Raw genomic sequence first — 22,096 nt, 5'->3', positions numbered from 1 at the left:
ATGTGAAAGGAGCAAACGAGCACCGATCAATGAGCTGTCTGTTTGATCGGCGCTCAAATCGGCCGGTGTAATAGAGCCTTAAAGAGGCTCTGTCACCACATTATAAGTGCCCTGTCTCCTATATAAGAAGATCGGCGCTGTAATGTAGGTGACAGTAATGCCACTTATAAGGTGGTGACAGAGCCTCTTTAAGTAATGTACCATAAGTAGCATATGGTAAGTAGTAAATTGGGAAACAGTCTGAATGGTACCTTTACTGAACTGGGAGATGAATACATAGGGCCATACATAGATCAGTGACTGAGGCCCCCATAGCAAAAACATTAGGGCCCTCTTGATGATTCATACCACAACACCCTATCATCTCAGGAGTGGTCAACACTTGTTGCAAACCCCCACCCCATCCAGATCTCATTTTTTTGTTGGAGAGATTGGGGAATGACCCTTTAGCCATTACTTTATTTTCTTACCGCAGCACATCAGACCGGGTGATAAGCCGACCCTCAGTTAGCCCCCTTCTTCTCATTGGCCCCATAACAACTGCATAATCCGACCCTATGGTAGGTACTCCCTTGTGGATACAGAACCATTCATATGTGGACAATTGTGGAGAAGACCAGAAAAGAAAAAATATATATAATAAATAACACAAAAACAACTTAAGTTGAATCTTATTTCCAAAAACCATCATTTTATCTCAAAGTTTGTATCATTTTCCATAATGCATCACACACACTAGTATTTCAATTACATTATCAGTTTGTATAGAATCAACTTTCCATCAACTTCTTCCACTCTTATTTCCAAAAAGAGAGAAAAACAAAAAGTTTCCATTTGACATAGTATAAAAGAGCAGATGCAGTCATTGTAACAGCAAGGCAAACCTACAGTTTCAAGCCAACATGTACATAACATATACTTCATATCAATATAAAGACAGCAAAATACTGAACAGATAAAGAGGTGTCCTATTGCATTAAAATACCCTCAGGAAACATCATACAAGTGACAATTCGCTTGTCATATTTAAAAAAGAAAAAACAAATTAGAGCTTTGAAGTTAAATAGAAATTTGAGGTAAAGTAAAATGCGTTAAGTGCCGTTGTAAAATGATTATTAACTCCGCTGTGTATTTCAATTAGCATTTTGCCAAATAACGTGCAAGAAAATAAAACTAAAAAGTGAAATAAATTAAAAAGGTGGTGAATAAAGATGAAAGGAAGACGCATGAAATCCTGGTGGTTACGAAGCATGGCCGAAATGGGGAAACCGGTTACAATGGAGCGTGCAATTAATGGAGAAACAGTGGGATGTGACTTAGGATATCCAAATAAGTTTAATGGTATGAAACCATCTCTCTCTACAAAAGTGAATCCCACATATCTGTCAATGAGCCCAAAAATATAATCAATTACAGGAAGGTATTCCAGACTACTATAGCATTGAAATCGCCTGGTCCTTTATATTCTCAATTATCCATTATACTAGTTCACTAATAGTCATCCGATCAGGAAAATAGGTTTTAGGCTCAGGAACATGGGCCTATGACCAATCAACGTTGTACAGACCGGTCATACAGCACCCATAGCCTGCTATGGGCCCATACTGGGTTTTGTCCTAAGGTACACAATGGCTGTTTCCATATACAGTAAAGCTGTAAGAAAAAGTTGCGTACGCTCCATCGCAGGCCATATTTCGAAGGTATCCCTTTTTTTTTTTTTTTAGAAACTTTGCCTTTTAGGGAAGAATTTGGTGCCTCACAGACACCATACGATGTCACACAGTGGAGCAGATGTACTGCTATGTCTACGTCTCAAAAGTGTTGAAAAATGCACAACTTTGATGTTTGCACTTCACTGGACACTTTTTTTTTTTTTTTAAGTGTTTTGTGCCAAAATTCTGGCGCAATATGAACCAAATCAAAAGTGGTATAAGCAAGAGAAAAGCGTCCAACATGTCATGCAAGATGCACCAAAATTATCATGCAGAATGCGCGCTGTGATAAATTTGGAGCATTTTGTGTCTGCCTGGTCTGAATTTACGCTGTCTAACTATTAGACAACATAAGCAATTGTGTGTCCGTGGACCTGAGGGTCCATAATACGGACTCCTAGGAACTTTGTATGCGGCTATACAGGATCCATGCACATGACTTTGCTTTGTTCATGAATCCTTATTGAAGACCCCTCCCAAAAAATGTTGATCTTTTTCCACTTGAAGCATTTTCTTGGTCCCAATAGCTCTGTCAATGCCTCCTAATTTTAAATCATTAAAGTTTTACATTTAAGCAGCCATGTTCAGTGAAGTGGTATAGGTTGTGATATGCTTGAAATATGCCTGTGACAATGACACCAGTGAACTCATAGGGGGAAGTTAACACTGCTCCTATGCCAGCGTAGAAACGTTTCAACTAGCCCAAAAATTGCGACATTTTGGCCATTTCCCCCAAGCTTGGCAGTTTAAAAAAAAAAAAAAAAAGTGGGGGGAGTTTAGCAAAATGTGGCGCGGCCACCCACAGCACAGTCACTACAATTTATGTCGTCTTTAATAGATTTTATATTCCCTTATATCCTTTGTATATTGGCCCATTTTTGGTCTCCTCTAGATGGCCAGTTGTAAATCTGTGTAGCCACATGATACAGGGAGGTCTTGATAAGTTTATGGTTACTCTACACCAAGGATTCTCAAGCTTTATCTGCTGGGGCCTCATCATCCAGAACATGGTGACACCAGAGTCTCAGATTGGGCCAGCGATTTTGGTGCAGATTTGTAGACTGGTTCACCAGCGTAGTATTTGCACGATGTGTGAAGACCAACTTTTAAACCATGTCATCTGTATATGTCGCTTATACTGGTTTGTACGAAACTTGAAGATATCAAAATAGCCACATCCATAAGTTCCCACCCTGTTCCGGATCATATTGACCACTTGAGATATAAAGTGCATTAGTATGTATAAACTGTACCGGCTCACCTGCCTACAAGATGCCACTTCCATATTTAAAACTCAACAAATCAAATGTTAAAGAAATTGTAAAGTTGGGTTCATATACCCTATAAATCACAAATGTTATCTATAAAACCCAAGACATTGTCTCATGCTTACTTGATAAAGGGGTTCTGTTTCCCCCAAAACGCGTTTTATCTCTAGAGACCTTCTCTTATGCACATTTTATTATGTTTTATACAATACATTTATTCTAAAAAATTACTTGACTCGTGGAAGTATTGCGCCTGGACAGTGTTGCTTTTTCACAATGGATCCCACCTGGTTCCCATTGTTTTCATCTACCTGCATTTACTCCCTGGCAAGGTTGGCACCTAACGCTCTAGGGATTACGGCACCGGCAGCATTCTTCCTAAGCATCTGGCTCCGCAATAGTGTTGTGCCTATCCATGCACAACCCCTGAGGCCGGATTCACACGAGCGTGTGCGTTTTGCGCGCGCAAAAGGCACTTAACAGCTCCATGTGTCATCACCATATGATGCGCGGCTACGTGATTTTCACGCAGCCGCCATCATTATGACACTCTGTTTGTATTTTGTAAACAGAAAAGCACGTGGTGCTTTTCTGTTTTCATTCATACTTTTGACTGCTGTTGCGCGAATCACGCGCGTCCCACGGAAATGCTTCCGTGTGGTGCGCGTGATTTTCACGCACCCATTGACTTCAATGGGTGCGTGATGCGCGAGAAACGCAGAAATATAGGACATGTCGTGAGTTTTTCGCCATGTACTCATGCTGCGTAAAAATCACGGACTGTCTGCATGGCCCCATAGACTAATATAGGTCCGTGCGAGGCGCGTGAAAATCACGCGCGTTGCACGAACATATATCACGTTCGTCTGAATAAGCCCTAAAGGTGAGCCTCCATTTACTATACTTAACAGAGAAAGCCATTTTTAATTTGATCTACTCCACCTATGTAGCGCCTATTTGTTCTCTCTGTTCTCAACTAGCCTTTGTACAAGGAATTGTTAATGACCATGCTTGCCACAAGAAGTCAAAGGCTGCAGTGAAAAATGACAATTTAGGTCAGACCCTGCTCATGCCAACCCTTCTTAATTATGGTAAATTAGAGTGCAAGCTGTCAGGCCCAATTGCATACAGGAGCAGGTGTGTCCCCTCATATGACATTTCACCATTAAAGACTTTGGCAGGTCTGGATTTTTTTTTTAGATTATGTGATAAAGTGAGTTCGTTTTCTGGAATATTATAGACCTGAGGTCACGACATCGCTGTTATCTTTGTCTAAATGTAACTAATGCTTTAAAGAGGTGGTCTCTCGAAGAGGAGATCTTTCCATATGCCCTATGGCACATGGACGTCATAGATAGTGGGATGTCTCTTGCTCTGAACCCCTCTGAGTCAGAGCAGCTCTGGTCCGTCTACGTAGTACATGGTCATCCATTCATTTGACCACTGCTGCCACTGGTAAGAAAAGCTGCTCAAGGAGAATTTCTGAAGCCAGACCCACAAAAAAAAAACATCTGATGGCCAGGCCGAGCTTGAATTACAGAAGTGGTTGTCTTCAAGAGACAACCCCTTTAAAAATACTTGTGATAACTTGTAAACAATCTTTTTATTATCAGGAACGCTAATGGTCGGGTAATTACAGCTTTGGAATGTATAATCTGTGGAGGTCCACCGGCCCCCCAGAACACACTGGGCCACAAAGTATCAGTTTTAAGTCCTGCAGGGTTGCTGCATGATATGGAGAGTCTCTCAGAATCTCTGCTCTGTCCCCTCAGGCCCTGCAATAAGTATGCCTGGGTTTCAGTTTTCCCTGACAAGCTAAAAAAATAAAACATTCTAAAATAATTTAATTTGCTTTTGAGCTGTGTTTGGACTCTTATTTTATCTCTGACCAGGAGCCACTACAAAACTAAAATAAGTCTGTGTGTGTAGACCGGACAAAACCCATAAAACAGAATTCTGGCAGAGCAGTCTTCATGGCAAAACCAACAATAAAACAGCACTTTGGCTCTGTACATCTCCCTAACACAGCAGCCTGGCTGTATAGTCTGAAACCCCACGACTGCAGTCCCGAGCACCCCCTAGAACAGGGCTCAGCAGCTTTTGTGAAACTACAACTTCCAACATGCCCTGACAGCCAAAGGCTTTATTACTCTAGCTAAAAGTTGTCCAGGCATGCTGGGAATTGTAGTTTCACAACAGCTGGAGTGCCGAGGATGCTAAACCTTGCCCTAGAACATGTAACCAGTCCCAAGCGCCCCCTAGACCAGCAGTCTGGCTGGGTAGTCTGGAGTGATCCCTATAAGCAGTCTGGCAATGCAGTTTGACCTCATCCATGGTCTTTAAACACATGCTGAAATGGAATGGTATATTTTATGATATTATGGTACAATGGAGAGTATGGATGCGGAATGTGGTTTGCTAAGCTTCTCAAAATATTGTGTATGTGTGTAGTATCAATCATTACAGATCAGCAGCATTAACTAACCTCTTCCCAGCAAGCAACGAAGAAAAAAAACCAGAAAACAAACACCTTTGGAGGTTACCGGCGCATTTTCCATGCTTGAATACTAGATGTACAGTATTCTGTCCGGTTCAGCACTGACCCAAGTAGAGTAACTTAACTATATTAGTGGCAAATTATGGCCGAAAATAAAAGGTTCCCAGGATTGTCTGACAGCTATTCATATGGTTTATATTAACCCTGACTAGTCATACCCCAGAGTCCCAATTGTTTTGTGTGTACAGTATATTGCAAGCTATTAAACCATCCTCTTGTAGGTAAAAAACCATGTCCATATGTCAAGAAAAAGCAAATGGGGTAAGGGGTAGGGACATTGAATTATACATATAAGTTTAATAAATAAATCACAGAACGATATTTTATCACAAAGTCACAAAGCATTTTTTTTATGTAATCTAGGCTTTGAGTTGTCATTACTTATCAAAGGCTTAGAATCCGATGATATATCAGTTGCAGCTGGACTAGAAATCCAAAAATGACAATGATGGGATTTGTAGTTCAACTTCAAAAGCCAAGGGTGATTTCCCCTGATAAAGACTCGTAGATCGTTCTTGCACTGACCCGTTAAATATACAAAGACTGGATTTTGTTGGCCTTTTCAATAGACGGCCTCCTTATATATAATGTATAATGGTTAACATATTTAAATTAACATTTCCTAATTAACAAATATCTATAAATACTTTAAGCATTGGTAAACAGTGTTATTGTGCAGTGCCATGGTCATGAGGACGCAAAAAGTGAACTTTAAATCAAAGTAGGACTAAGAAGAAAGTATATTCATCTCTATATGGTCCACGGTTAAAAATTGTTGTTTTTTCATTTTTTTTGTAGTAAATCAATAAAATCACAATGAAGGGCGATTAGCAAGTTCATGATTTGTCAGATATAACCCATTAAACTGGTACGGTCTCCACTACAGGAGCTTTCATGCAATCCTCATGAAGTTTGCTGGTCTCCGATATGGTATTTTCATTCAGAAGTTCGGGTACATGGTGGCCACCACCACCATTTAAGTTTGAGACATATCCATCAGTTGAGGAATTTTTTAAATATGAACGAAACCCTATTGGTGGGAGACTTGACCGATGTTCTGCGTACAAAGTATTGCAGTGACCATTGTTGTCATTTTCCGAAGAAGCACAGCAGACTATCACAGATGGACTTGTTACGGGGTAATGAGAATTAGTGTAGCCTTCGCCAGACGGCCTTGAATAGTCAAACTGCTCAGGTCTCATGTTGTAAGGTACCAAATTCGGAGCACCATTTTTCACTGCATCTTGTTCCGAGTATGCTTCTGTCATTTGACTCATGGCATCGGAATTATGGTTATCTATTTGGTAATACATTGGTGAGGTGTTGGCATAATATGCAGAATTTTTTATATGGTTTTCATGCATTGAATTGGCCTCGGAATAGCAGAGCACTGAAGGTACAGACAGGTTGTCTTCATTGGATACTTTATTAAAGTCATCCGATTTGTCACCATCATCTTCATCCTCGTCGTCTTCAACATCATCTTCGTCCTCATCCTCTGAATCGCTCGGTGCTAAACTTTGTGTGCTAGAGTCAGTCACTCCGCTACAGTAACTACTCCCATCATCTTCTTCCTCCTCCTCTTCTTCACCGCTGCAGTCCAGGTGTTCCGAATTTTGAAAGTGCATCATTGCAGATTGGGAATTTGTTTCAATTTCAAAATTCTCTGCTAAAGAATAGTCTATAGGATGGCCTGTCTGGACCATAGAGCTGGCAATTGATCCATCACCACCATGGCAACCATTAGCTGCAGACACCTGCTGCTCTCGGCTCTTCTCCAACTCCAGCTTCATGATGGTATGCAGAAAATGTGTCCGTACCCGGATAGGGTTAAATTCAATTCGTCCAGCTGTATTGCTGCATCCTTCTTTAGAGCATCCGCAAGGAAAAGACATACGATCCACCTTTTAAGAAACAAAAATAAATAAAGACGCCAAACCCTTTATTCTGTTCACATTACAAATACTATCTGCAAGCCTTGGTTTACTCCAAAAACATAATTTTGGAATCAGGTCAACCTGCACAAGACTGGGAACCATATATCACATCCTCCAATGATCCAGAGATCTGTTTCTATATAGGATTATATTTCACTGGTATGGAGGATTTGAGTGAGGTTTTCATTTATACATTTCTGGAATACTTCTTGTAACTTACGGAGGTATGAGATATGGCTCAGTTTATTAGTCTTTGGTACCAGATGTTTCATGGGACATGACTGATTCTAGGTCATAGATACAACTGGGTCAATTCTGCCAAGCCATACCTGGTACCAAGTAGAAACAATGGACTCTTCAATGCAATGAAATGTGAAAGGCCTGGAGCACATTGTGCATGGCTTAGATAATTCACGATCAGCACTAGCTCCGTCTTAAGGTCTCAAATTTAAAACAAACACTGAGTAGTATTACGAAGATTATAAAATAAATCTCACAGGAGAGAGACATCTTAGTCTAGAACTCTTGCCTTGGTCTGATCTAAAACACAATTTTTCAACTAAACTGGAGAAAGAAAGCAAAAAGTAAAAACAAAAGTAGCAGAATAACTTTAAAAAGTGGTGTTTTTTTTGGTCTTAGAGGTAAAACTAGAGTCACTAAGGCCTTATTCACATGAGCGTATTTCACGTCCGTGTTACGAACCTTAAAAAAAACGGACGTCACACAGACCTATGCAATTCAATGGGGCGTGTGTCCGCTGCGTGAAACTCACTGCATGTCCTATTCTTGTGTGTTTTTTTGCGCATCACACACCCATTAAAGTCTATGGGTGCGTGAAAAAAAACAGACAGCACACGGACGTCATACGTGTGTGCGATTCACGAAACAGTTGATAAAGAAACGATGAGGGAAAAAAACTAAAAAAAACACTGCCTTCAGTATATTTTGCGGACGTAAAAAACGTGTGACATACGCACGTAAAAAACAGACACACACCCTACATGGATTTCACACGGAACTGCAACACAGGAAAAACGCTTCTTTTTTTATGCGCGCAAAATGGACACGTTCGTGTGAATAAGGTCATATATTGTGTCAGTGTGGATGTTGTATGGTAACCAGTACATATCGTCTTTACGGGGGGATCCTAAATGGCTTCCGAGCCACAAGTCAGAGTCCACTGGTCTATGGGTTTACTTTGGGTGTGGGGGGGGGGGGGGGTGTCACCATTTATGACCTACAGGTGAACATTTCAGGGGCTTTTCATGGATAAATGTGACCTTAATATTTCATGTTCTAGGATGTTAGAAGATACAGCTGTGATACACATACTGCGACAAGCCACACACCTGTGTGTACATCACATGACCAGGACAGATTTTTATTCACTGGAAGTAAACAAACAATGAATGTTCCTACTGAACAAGAACAAGCAGAGATCTTGAAAACCGTGAGGAATCGATAGAAAGTATATTGTAAGTCTGTCTAACTTAATCTAAAGACATAACATTCATTTGCTGAAATCAGGCAACCCTTTAATGTTATTTATAACTAGCAGTTAAATTGCAGTAAATATTTTAAAAAAGTTATTTTTATCAGAAAAGAAAGTAACAATTATAAACAACGACATCTAGAATGGTTTAAGTCTGGCAGCTCACCTGACATTTTATGCCCGCAAGGCTGCAAGTGCATGTTTCTGGATCACAAAATATTCGGCAGTCACAGCCACAATCTTCTCTAGACAGACGGATGGCTCGCAGCTCATGTTTTTCTTCCACATCGATCTTCTTCACCCCAGACGCACGCAACAAGGCCCTCCGCTTCTTTGTTGGCAGAGGTTGGAGAAAGAAATACTCATCTACTTCAGTGTTTTCCAAGTCAATGTCATCATCTGAAATATCATCTAGCGTAAGAACGTTGGCTTCTTCAGATTCTATAGTGCCATTTTTAGTTATCTGTAAGAAAATTGAAATGCCGAGTGTGAAAAACATTTACAGGTCAGTGAACACAGCGTTGGCTTCTAATATCCTATTAACAAATAACTCAGCCAATGTTATTTCTTCCAATGCTATGAACCTTGGCAATGGTAGTGTTAAATTTAACCCTTTCTCAGAGACCTGTGGCAAAATCTGTTGCATGTTAGATGGATATTTTATTTTAATTTTTTTTACCCAAAAAAATAAAAAAAATTACACTAAACTCCCTCCAGAGAAGAGCTAAGCTGAACTATGTTTTTAAATAAAATTAGTAAACGCAGATAGACCTCGATAAAGAATCCAGTCTACTTTTCACTGGGACAAATTAGCTTCCACCATGGAAGAGTGACCAATACCAATCTGCCAACATAATATCTGGGTCTGTTTGAGTCACAAATACAAATGAGACATTTGACAAGGATTTATTTATTTATTTTGCATACTGTGCAGGTGCAAAATCCATCCCTCCCCAACAAAACACACGCCCAAAAAACATACCATTACTGATTTCAAATAATCTGCATACTCTACACCAGGGGTCTCAAACTCAAACACTTTCATATAGAAAAAATGTGAAGTGGTCGGGCCGCATGAATTTCAAATTTGATACAATACAAAATTATTGTTAATCAATTAGTTATTTGAACTACTATAACACTATACTACTATAATAATAATACTACATTACTATAATAATACCGCTAGGTTTAAAATTTGAGAGATTTCTCCACGTGCCACAGTGCCCTCGGTGGATGCTGCCACAGTGCCCTGTGTAGATGCTGCCACAGCAGTGCCCTGTGTAGATGCTGCCACAGCAGTGCCCTGTGTAGATGCTGCCTCAGCAGTGCCCTGTGTAGATGTTGCCTCAGCAGTGCCCCGTGTAGATGCCGCCTCAGCAGTGCCCCGTGTAGATGCCGCCTCAGCAGTGCCCCGTGTAGATGCCGCCACAGCAGTGCCCCGTGTAGATGCCGCCTCAGCAGTGCCCCGTGTAGATGCCGCCACAGCAGTGCCCCGTGTAGATGCCGCCTCAGCAGTGCCCCGTGTAGATGCCGCCACAGCAGTGCCCCGTGTAGATGCCGCCACAGCAGTGCCCCGTGTAGATGCCGCCACAGCAGTGCCCCCTGTAGATGCCGCCACAGCAGTGCCCCCTGTAGATGCCGCCACAGCAGTGCCCCCTGTAGATGCCGCCACAGCAGTGCCCCCTGTAGATGCCGCCACAGCAGTGCCCCCTGTAGATGCCGCCACAGCAGTGCCCCCTGTAGACTGGGACTCCAGCTGTGCTCCTGACATCACTGGGACTCCTGCTCTGGGGAAGCCCCTGACATCATTGTCGATGTATGGACAGCGATGTCCGAGGCTTCCCCAGAGTCCCGGAGAAGAGCCGATAATAGCGCTCTGCCCGGGACTCCGCTCTGGGGAAGACCCTGACACACTGTCCATATATGGACAGCGATGTCAGGGAATTCCACAGCATCCCAGATTAGAGCCGACAGTAGCGCTCTGCCCGGGACTCCGCTCTGGGGAAGACCCTGACACACTGTCCATATATGGGCAGCGATGTCAGGGAATTCCACAGAGTCCCGGAGCAGGGCCTGTACTAGCGCTCTGCTCGGGACTCCGCTCTGGGGAAGACCCTGACACACTGTCCATATATGGGCAGCGATGTCAGGGAATTCCACAGAGTCTCGTAGCAGAGCCTATACTAGCGCTCTGCCCGGGACTCCGGCTCTGGGGAAGCCCCAGACATCGCTGTTCATATGTGGACAGCGATGTCAGGGAATTCCAGAGTCTCGGAGCAGAGCCGATACTAGCGGCTCTGTATCCCGCGGGCCGTAGATGACAGCCCCAGGGGCCGCATGCGGCCCACGGCCCGCGTGCTTGAGACCCCTGCTCTACACTAATAACCCAGATTTTGTGAGAGAGAGTACGATACCACTGATCTCCCAGATATTGTCAGCTTTACTAGAAATATTATGGGAGTAGGTTGCACAAAAACCCACACAACCATAAGAAAGCTTACACTGCATTAATCAAGAACAGTTAGTGTATTAGTTACCCTCCAAATGTAAATAACTATACCCATATCACCAAATAGAACGAAGAATGGAAACAATGGCTTTATATAGCCATAACAACAATCAAAAAAGGTAAACTTAAAAAAAAGGTAACAAATATTTACCCCTTCCCCTGCATGCATTCTGGGCCATAATGACCAAGCAATTTTTGTAAGTTTTTCCATGGGACTAGGGGACTTCACTATGCGATCGTTAGATCGCAGATATAAAAGCTTGGGTATACTTCATATACCTGAACATTATTGCCTGTCAGTGTAAAACGGACAGGCATCTATTCGGACATGCCTCTGCCACAGCCTAATAGATATATAGCCAGGGAAGGCCTGGGCGCCTTTATTAGGCCCCCGGCTGCCATGTCACCCCATCGGATGCCCACAATTGCATTTGCGGGCCGCTGATGGGTGACAGAGGGAGCTCCCTCCCTCTGTAAACAACTCCAATGCAGCGGTCGCTAATGACTGCGGCATTTGAGGGGTTAAAACGGACGCGATCGAAGTAAACTTCGATCGCTACCGTTTGAGCAGGAGCCCGGCTGTCGTCCAACAGCCGAGCCTCAGGCTCCAGACTGCACGGGACACTCGTGCAGGAAATTGATTAGGCCGCCGTGAAAAGGCGACGGCCTAGTATAAAGTCCTTTAATGGCCGCCGTGAAAAGGTGTATAGGTGGTTATTAAGGGGTTAAATATATAAGACTGTGTTAGAATCGCATTCCATTGAGGGGTTCCGTCATAGAAATCCCCCAACGGAAAGGCAAACGGAAACCTAAGCTTCCGTTTGCATCACCATTGATCTAAATGGCGACGGAAACTTTGCTAATGGTTTCCGTTTGTCGACAGTGTGAAAGCATTCCGTTGTTTTGACGGAATCATAGCTCAGTCGTTAAAAAAATATATATATATTATATATATTTATTATTATTTTTAATTTGGCTTTACAAGCAAATAGTGACATGTTACGGTCTGTTCACATCAGTGTCTTTTTATAGCCAAGTATGCCATTTCAGTGCTTTTTGCTTGACCCCAGTTTTAAAGCTATACCCATCAATTTATTCATCCAGGGGTATAGTGACAATAGATTTATTTGAGGGTTTTTACAGATATTCCACATTTATATAACCAGTTTGTAAACCAACACCTAACTATTCATCTAGGAGGTGTAATGAGAAGTTCGAGTTTTATTTGGGTTTTACTCAAATGGCAATTGATATCTGGGCAATACAGAAAAACAAGGGGGGGGGGGATACAATTATATCAAATTACTAAAATGCATGCCAATTTTCACAAAATGACTGTGGGGAATTTAACTGAAATCTACAAAGCTGCGGTAAATTCCAAAGCAATGTTTTTATACATACGGTAGGCCTAGCTTTGAAGCAGGTCTCACAGTGGTGGGTTCTACATCTTCTAATTGTAGCAATGAGCACACCCTACACCTATTTTAGGGCCTCCTATTCACCGCTGTGGGGAGAATTTCTCCAGGGAGATGTTGGCCTGGCAATATTTGGGACACCGTGTTCCCTTTCCCTTTGTCCGCCGGCACCAAAGAGGATTAGTCGCCCGCCGGCTAGAAGGACAAGTCAGCTGTTAGGCCAGGGATAAACCTAGACTTTTTGAAGTACTACAGATTGATTTTAACTACTGAGTGACAGCTGCAGTCCACAAGATTGCATGCAATTCAATGTATTTTATTTAGACTTCAGTAGTAGCACAAGAGTTTAAATCAATCAGTGGCAGTCCTGGCATAATAATTTCCCCATGCAATTTTGTGCGAAGACCGTTTAGCTGAATCACGCAGATCAGGATGTGCAAAGTCACTGCGTCTCCCAACGTACATGTACGTGATTGTGTGTTAAAAAGGTGTTATCCCACCATGAAAAAAAAACGAAATATACACCAGTGTATAGGGAATTTTTCATACAATTCCCTTACTAGAATCTCCATTAAGGTAATTCAACAATCTGACTGTACTTTACCAAAGGATATGGAAATTCTCAGACCGCACTTTACAGCAGTACCGTCTGCAATTAGCTAATAAGCTAACATTGTGGCATTTTGTTTTGCTATTTTTTTTCCCAATCAACTTCAAGATTGAAAAACCAGGAAAACAAAATAAAAAAAAATTCTTTATGCATACTATGCTTTCCCTAAGTAGCGGCTTTATCTAGTACATTTTGCAATAGATTATGTAGCACCAGGGGCGGTCATATCATATATGTAGCTGCACGAGTGGTGGTGCTACAAACTAGGGGGCCCGCTATAAAAAAAAAATTGCAGTTCATCCCATCCCATCGCATGTAAAATACAGTTCACAATTCCCTATTCACACGATTTCTGATGGAGTGCGATATACTAGAGTTATTGACATACTAGTGAACAATTTTCTACAGAACCAAGAGAAATGAACTCTATGACAAACATCTGTAAGCAACGAACCCACATACTGTTTGTAAAGGGAAGTGTTTTATATATTTATATCTATGTACATGTGAGATTAGAGATATATATATATATATATATATATATATATATATTCGTCCCTCCAGAAAGGTGTAGGGAGGGGGGGGGGAGAAGATATTGGACACATCCAATGCATTCACACTGCCTTGCCCCCCTCACCAGGTAATTAGACACCCTGGGGGGTGAAAGCCATAAGCAGTGAACAAATCCTGTATTTCCAGGAAGAAGGAAGTTCCCACTGCCTGCCCCCCCCCTTGCCAGGTAATGAGATTCCATGGGGGGGGGGGCATAAACCCATGTCCCCCCTCCTTACACGTGCATGTGATGTCACACAGATGTGCACGGGAGGGTTTAAAAAGACAAACTGTCCCACACTCGCTCTCTTGTTCCTGCCGACCTCATGAGAGACCAACTCACCAACTTTGGACCACATGAACCGCTAAGTATCTACATGTAGCAGCAGCTACACGTAAGGCTCTCTCCCCTCCTTACTTCAACCCTTTACCTGCATATCCCCTGGTACCTGTTTAACCCTTTCCCACCATTTACCTGCTACCCCCTGGTACACAGAAACCCATCCTCCTTATCCTGTGTTAACCCTTTAGTGCACAGGGACAGTTATTGCTAGGAGGGAGCGTGCATTGTATTGTAACGTAACGTCTATGTATGTTTAGGTAAGTGGGTGGTGGTATAGATTAGATTTGTGATACCGTGTTTATACTGTACTACGTATAGTGTGAGTATACTCCATATATATTAACTTGTTGTATGTATTGGGGTATACTGATACTATACTGTGATTGGTTACTGTGTTCTGTGTATTTTATATGCAAGTGTGATTATTGTTAGTAATAAATATTACCCTTTATTCACTATACAATTGTATTTACTCAGTCGTATACACTTACATAGCAGCAAAGCAAGTAGACTAACATTAGTACAAGAGAAAGGTAGGGAAACTAGGCATAACACTAGTGACCCTGATTATAAATTAAGTAGTAATAGTGGGTGACACAAGCAAGTGAAACCCGCCATTACCGCAGCCCTTTTAAACTGTTTTTCTCTGTTTTTGGGTCAGTTCACACAGTTTTTTGGTGTGGATTTTGATGCGGAAACCGCGCCGAATCAGCGCCAAAAAATTAACCAAATTGCCCCCCTATTGATTTTAATGGGCGGCGTAGGCATTTTCTTTCAGGGGGCGGCTTTTGGCCGCTTGTGGTAAAAAGGAGCGGCATGCTCTTTCTTCGAGCAGTTTCCGCCTCGGACCTCACAGTACAAATCAATGGGAGGCAGAAAAAACCCACAGCACTAATTTTGAGTGGTTTTTTCATTCGATTCAACAGCAGCGGGCAAAAAACAAACAAAAAAAACCACTGGCAATTAAAATCTACCCCAAAATTCCTTCAGGAATTCGGCCTGTCAAAAAACTCAGTGTAAAGGCCTGTGTAGCACAGTTTTGTATTTGGGTGGCACAAAGCCACAACATTAATGTGTTAGCTTGGCATTGCAACCTTTTTGGCAAACCAGATGGTTAATAGGACTTCCAACTTAAGCTCTGCTCAGAGCTGCATTTAATATTTCTGTTCTGCTCCAGCACAGATGCAGAGCAATGAAAAGAACAGCAACAAAAATAACGGCAGTGACGGATCGACTACAATGGGGTCCATCGGTTTCCATCATGGTCCCCAATGGTGAGATATTTTGCCTGGCATTTTTGACCACATCTGCACGTAGGCTTCTAGCGCAGCTTTCAACGTAGATGTAAACACAGCCAAAAACAGGCAGAGGTTACAATACATAAATGATTTGCCAAACTATTATATGGTTTATGTTGCATTCCCCCCCCCCCCTTGTTTTTGTTAATCTGTTTCTTACTCACTGTAAATTCCACAAAACCATTTGAGGACCTCTCAGGAGCTGACACAAATTAATAATAATGAGCCTATTTGCATAGCAATGGCCTCTTTATCGTGCAGACTTCTGAGAAATACTACAATCTGAATCTTAATGCGTTTGCTGCAAATGTTGGATTTCCTCTCTGGTGGATAGTGCAGACTCTTTGCCTAATAAACCTCGCCTCCTCCAATATGAAGCATCTTGGATGTCACATCTGGGAATTAATACTCTAAATCAACAGAGTAAAATTTTGCAAAAATCCCTTCTTGGACAAATGAGTATATAATGGGAGTAGCATGAAGAACGTAATATAACTATTATAGTACAGCTTACATTGAAGCCAATTATATTGTACAACACTATACAAATCCTAGATCACATATACATCAATAGCGTTGTCGTATGACAATTATTTCCATTGCTATACTGCCGAATGTTCTTTTCTTGACAAACTGATACATGACCCCTATCATTTATTTTAGGATCCATGTACACCATAACTTGAGATAACCACCCAACCACATTATAGTGCCTAGTGTTGCAGGTAGAAAAACTTGAAGTAATGGCATTTTACAGTATCGCAAGAAGCATATACCACCATGGCAAGTATTTAATGTAGGGCTACCCATATTATAAAAGTGGGAGAACGGATTGTTCAGTTAAACTTATTTATCATTGATTTTAGTGTACAATATGTACTGTAGAGTCTTGTCATAAATGCCCAAATAGCATTTTATATAGATCTGTGTATAAGCTCTAACCACTGTAATAATATGTCCAAGATGCAGGTGCTCACTGACCATTTGGCTATTAGGGCAGTGCCTGAGGGCCCATGGCCAGAGGGGGGCGGGGGGGGCGTGAAGCCCCTTAGTTAAGTGCAGAACCTAAAATAATTATTTCCAAATTATAGGTGCTCCTCACATGAAGCTTAATAACCCAAACCCAATGGTTCTGTAGCTGTAGTGGTTGGTAAAAGACCCATGATCTTTAATGTCCGAAGGCCTCAGGATCATGCCCTGGGGCCCCTGCCAAGATTAGCACTGTAGCTGAAGAAAAATAATGGCTGCATGTACACAAAAAGCCTGCATTACCTTCTGCTTTAGAGTGTTGAGTTTTTCTTCTCGGAGGTGGTCTCTTAACATCTCTTTATGCAGTCGATCTTGCTCTACAGCAAACTCTCCCAAAGTGTACTGACGAATGCTGTTGTGACGGCTAGACATCCCCAAGGTACTTCCTCCTTGACTGGGCACACTAGTAAATCCTTGTCTCCTGGTGAAGTAATACACTGTGACACAGTTGAAGCGCACATTCTTGGCTCGGAGAGGTTTCTCTCTTTTTAAAATAGATGATGCTGGAAAATATAAAACAATGAAAAGGTTAAGCTAAAAAGCTAAATTATTGTTAAGAACCCTCCCCCCCCCAAAAAAAAAAAACACATGAAAAATCAAACAAAAATAGCATTGTGTTGTATTAAAGTATAAAGAAGAATGGCTGGGCTGTCATTTTCACCCCATTGTGTTCTAAATTATCAACAAACTTTCATAAGTGCATGGCAAATTGACCATTGAACAATATATTTTACTGTTAATTCTGTAAGTATATTGCATTACTTATCCTGTATTAGTCTTACTAAGGATCTATCATGGTTTACTTGAGCAAATACTTGTATTCCTCATGAACTCTGGAACATTCTTAGAATTCTGCATTGTGTCATTCCTCCATTACTCCTAGAACCTGATGAATAAATTGACAACTGGGTGTTCCCATTTTCCTTGTCAAAGGGGCGTGTCCCTATGCAGTCTCACTCTGCCACCATTGATTGGATGTTGGGAGTCTGTAGGGACACGCCCCCAGTAGATAGTACCCAGTTGTCAATTTATTCATAAATTTCTAGGAGGAATAACAGAGTAACAGGACAAATGTAGAGTTCTAAGAACAGATACTCCAGAATTGTAATTTCACTGGACCTACAACTATTTACTAAAGCAGACAAGTCAGGAGAGGGGAACAGGTTCTTTAAGATACAATACAGGCTGTAATGCATTCTCATCCACAGCTACATTGACAATTATGCAAACATTTGAGCTAACGTCTCCCAGTATTCTCTACTGGCCTAAAAGTTGTTTTTTTTCCCACAATCAAAAGCTCTTGAACTTCCCTCAAATAGAAAAGTAATAAAAATTTGTAATATACTCTACTTGGAAATAATGCTCCATTTCCCCACCTCTGACCTCTGTCAGTGCCTCCAGTGCTTATTTCCTGGCACGATGAGGTGTTGTCTGTAATGACAAGTCATGTCAATTATGTGGCCGGCCACGATGAGGTTTAATCCATGGTGATGTAATATGCCATGGCAGCAGCTGGTCACCAGATGGTGCAACATTTACCAGGAACTAAACATTGGAATGGCAGACACTGACAGGCACGTGCTGAACGATTTTATTATCTTTCCTCTAGGCGCTTTCTAATTATTGAAACGTTATTTTGACCTGGCCATGCATGCTCGTATTGGCCAAGCATGCATGCTTACAGCCATGGGGGGAGGGGGATAGACAATTCTGGCAGCGCTTCTATCACACGGGAACAGAGGATTGTGCATGTTTCAGGGAACTGCCCCATACAGAGATTATGTTGGGAAGAACCGGATTCAATTATTGCAGTAGTTCTGGTTACAGAGGTATAACTTGGAGCTCCTGAGATCCAATGAAAAAACGGTAACATTGCTCCCCACCGACCATGTGCCATTTAGAATATGGTGGCAGTACGTGCCAATTAGCAGAGTGGGTTCTGGGACCGCTCCTGTACCAAGACCCGGGGTCATCTCCACCATCTATAGCTATGCCCCGGTCTTATTCTGTTCTTGAAACAAGTCTCCAGAACGTTTGGTATGCTGTAAATGTATATTAATGTCTCAATAGTTGCTGGTCTTTAATGGTTAGTGGTTACATGGGGTCTAGTTATTTTGCCTGATCAAACAGGCCAGAGTGTTTAGAAGCAACACCAAAGATATAGTTTTAGATGGATGGTGATGAGAAGAAATGTACAGATTTTTTTATTGTTCTTGTATCTCCATTTATTTTATGGTCAGATAAGTTGGTTAGTCAGGAGTTGATGAGACTACAAATACATAAGAGAACCGTTAGTACCTATTAATTTATCATTTAGAATGTAAATTTGTTCGCATTGCCCCATGAGACCATAGCATTTCCTCAAAGAATATTGTTACTTGGAATTGTGGCTATGCACGCGCCTCACAGAATTAGAAAAGGTGTAAGCTGTGGCAATGGCAACCAATCAGATTCTAGATTTTATTTTCCCAGAGCAAGTTTGAAGAATAAAGATGTGATCAGATTGGTTGCTCAGGGGGCTTATTGCAGGAGGCCTCTATATGTTTAGCATAGTTAAAAACGTAAATTTTTATTCTTTCGATATTGAGACGTATTAGTAACATAGGTTTAAAGGCCAACATGACATTTGGTGATACATTTTTAGCTATTTAGCAGCGCGTTAATGCAGGTATGAAAGCCTTAGCGGATTATAAGGATATAGGAGTGCAAATTACTGATGTAATGCTGCAATAAAAGTACTTTACAAGGGTCTAAAATTAGATCATAGGTCATAATGTAATTCCGCCATAGAACTTATTCAAAGCTGCGCCTGTCAACCAAACCCCCGTTCTGTTTCTCCTCCCGTCACAAATTAATGTATGACATTTAACAAAAAACAAACCTTAAAGGCCGGATTCACACGAGCGTGTGCGTTTTGCGCGCGCAAAAAACACGGCGTTTTACGCACGCAAAAGGTCCGTGTGTCATCAGCATATGATGCGTGGCTGCGTGATTTTCGCGCAGCCGTCATCATTATGACACTGTTTTTATGTTTGTAAAACAGAAGAGCACGTGGTGCTTTTGTTTTCATTCATTCATTCGACTACTGTAGCGCGAAACACGCGCGGCACCCCGAAGTGCTTCTGTGTGCCGAGCGCGATTTGCACGCACCCATTGACTTCAATGGGTGAGTGCAGCGCGAAACACGGCCAAATATAGGACATGTCGTGAGTTTTACGTAGCGCAAATACGCTGCGTGAAATTCACTGACAGTCTGAACGGCCCCATTCAGTAACATAGGTCCGTGCGACGCGCGTGAATTCCACGCGCGTAGCACGGACGTATTATGCATTCGTCTGAATAAGCCCTTAACGTGTCTAGAAAATTGGGAACATACATAATTCCAAAAAGAAAAGTAGTAATTGTAATTAAAATATTTTTCTTCATTTACAGGACTCTGCATTTAAATGTAATCAAGAGCAAGGATTTAGAACCTTTAGCATGTATTAGCCCGGCACAGTTTTGCTGCTTGGCTAAAAAACGAATGCGTTTTAACCTGCAAAACCGCTGAAAGTCGCGGTAAATACACATTCGTTTTTTCAGTCTGGTTTTCGGTTGTGTGGCAATGCCGTACCGTGTGAATACACCCTTACCAACCAAATGACATGGTTAGATTTTAGACAGAAAAAAAAACAAAAAAAAAAACCAATGAACATTGTCACAATTTAGTTACAAGTATAAAAGTTAGGGCTGGTTCGCTTTCCGTTGAGGGGTTCCGTCGGCGGTTTCCATCGGGTGAACCCCTCAACGGAAAGTCAAACGGAAACCTTAGCTTCCATTTGCATCACCCTTGATCTCAGTTGACTGCGCTATTGATTCCGAAGAAACGGAAACCTGCCGGAATGGTAACAAACGGAAACCATTAGCAATGTTTCCGTCACCATTGATATCAATGGTAATGCAAACGGAAGCTAAGGCTTCCGTCCGACTTTCCGTTGAGGGGTTCCCCCGACGGAACCCCTGAACGGAAAGCCAACGCTGATGTGAACAGGCCCTTAGTATCTGAAATATTATATTAGCATCTTGAGGATCAGACCATATTCATTAAAATAAATTTGTTTTAGGCTTCGTTGCACTGTGTGAACACCATGTATTTCATAACAAAAAAAAACTGGGAAACCTGAATTAGGGTATGTTCACACGCCCTATTCACGGACGTAATTCAGGCGTTTTACGCCTGGAATTACGGCCGAAAATACGGCTCCAAAGCGTTGGCAAACATCTGCCCATTCATTTGAATGGGTTTTACGATGTACTGTGCAGACGGTCTTGTTTTTTTACGCGCCGCTGTCAAGAGACGGCACGTAAAAAAAGATGCCCGCGTCAAAGAAGTGCATGTCATTCTTGGGACATAATTGGAGCAGTTTTCCATTGACTCCATAGAAAAACAGCTCCAATTACATCCGTTATGGACGCCGCGAAAAACACCTGCACATGCAAAAACGTCTGAAATTCAGGAGCTGTTTTCGCCTGAAAACAGCTCCGTAATTTCAGGCGTATTGGACGCTGCCGTGTGAACATACCCTCAGTCTTCGCAATTTTCATTAAGTTACCCACAAATTCTAGGATGAATAAAGCTTTGTTCACATCTGCGTCAGGGCTCCTTTCTGGAGTTCCGTCAGAACGGAACCCTGACTGAATATATAGATTTCCGTTTGCATCACCATTGATTTCAATGGTGACAGATCCGGTGCAAATGGTTTCCATTTGTCTCCATTGTGCAAGGGTTTCGTCGTTTTGACGGAAGCAATACTGTAGTCAACTGCACTATTCATTCTGTCAAATTGACGGAACACTTGCACAATGGAGGTAAACAGAAACCATTTGCACCGGATCCGTCACCATTGAAATCAAAGGTGATGCAAACGGAAACCAACGGTTTCCTTTTGTTTCAGTCAGGGTTCCGTTCTGACGGAAAGTTCAGACAAAAAGCCGGAACAGAGCCCTGAAGCAGATGTGAACGAAGCCTAACAGAGGAACGGCACAACGCATTGTTCTAAGAAAATATGCTCCAGAATTGTTATTTCATGGAGAATACAAATATTTATTAAAATAGACACGTCAGAAGAGGTGACAGGTTGTTTTTTTAAAACAGAATCATTAGTTTGATTTTGCATTTATCAGGACCTGCCACATACGCTGTTGTATTTCAGCATTTTTACTTCTTTTTTGTAACAAGTTGTACTGCAATTGCGGTTTTCTATAGAAGTTGTTCTAGGAACGTCAAAAAAAAATATAAAAAAAAATAAAGTCTTACGGCAAATATTTGGTTTAACCATGTTTTTTCAGCACGTCTATGGTTTTAAGCCATACCAAGATGCATAGTCTCAAC

At 41.8% G+C, this 22,096-nt stretch overlaps 1 protein-coding gene across 3 annotated transcripts in view; it reads right to left on the bottom strand.

Moving 5' to 3' along the window:
* Positions 1–664: 664 nt before the first annotated feature.
* Positions 665–22,096, bottom strand: part of CSRNP3 (cysteine and serine rich nuclear protein 3) — a 98,332-nt gene continuing 76,900 nt past the window's right edge. For all 3 annotated transcript variants that reach the window (XM_075829391.1, XM_075829393.1, XM_075829392.1), the window contains exons 3-5: positions 16,969–17,228; positions 9,133–9,429; positions 665–7,441 (exon numbers count right to left, since the gene is read on the bottom strand). In XM_075829391.1, coding sequence (XP_075685506.1) covers positions 6,398–7,441; positions 9,133–9,429; positions 16,969–17,228 — 1,601 coding nt within the window. In that variant the 3' untranslated portion in view covers positions 665–6,397. The remainder of the gene's footprint in view (positions 7,442–9,132; positions 9,430–16,968; positions 17,229–22,096) is intronic.

The sequence above is a fragment of the Rhinoderma darwinii genome, chromosome 6 (genome assembly GCF_050947455.1).
Source record: "Rhinoderma darwinii isolate aRhiDar2 chromosome 6, aRhiDar2.hap1, whole genome shotgun sequence".
NCBI classification, from domain to species: Eukaryota; Metazoa; Chordata; class Amphibia; order Anura; family Rhinodermatidae; genus Rhinoderma; species Rhinoderma darwinii.
This window is presented reverse-complemented; position numbering and strand designations above follow the sequence as displayed.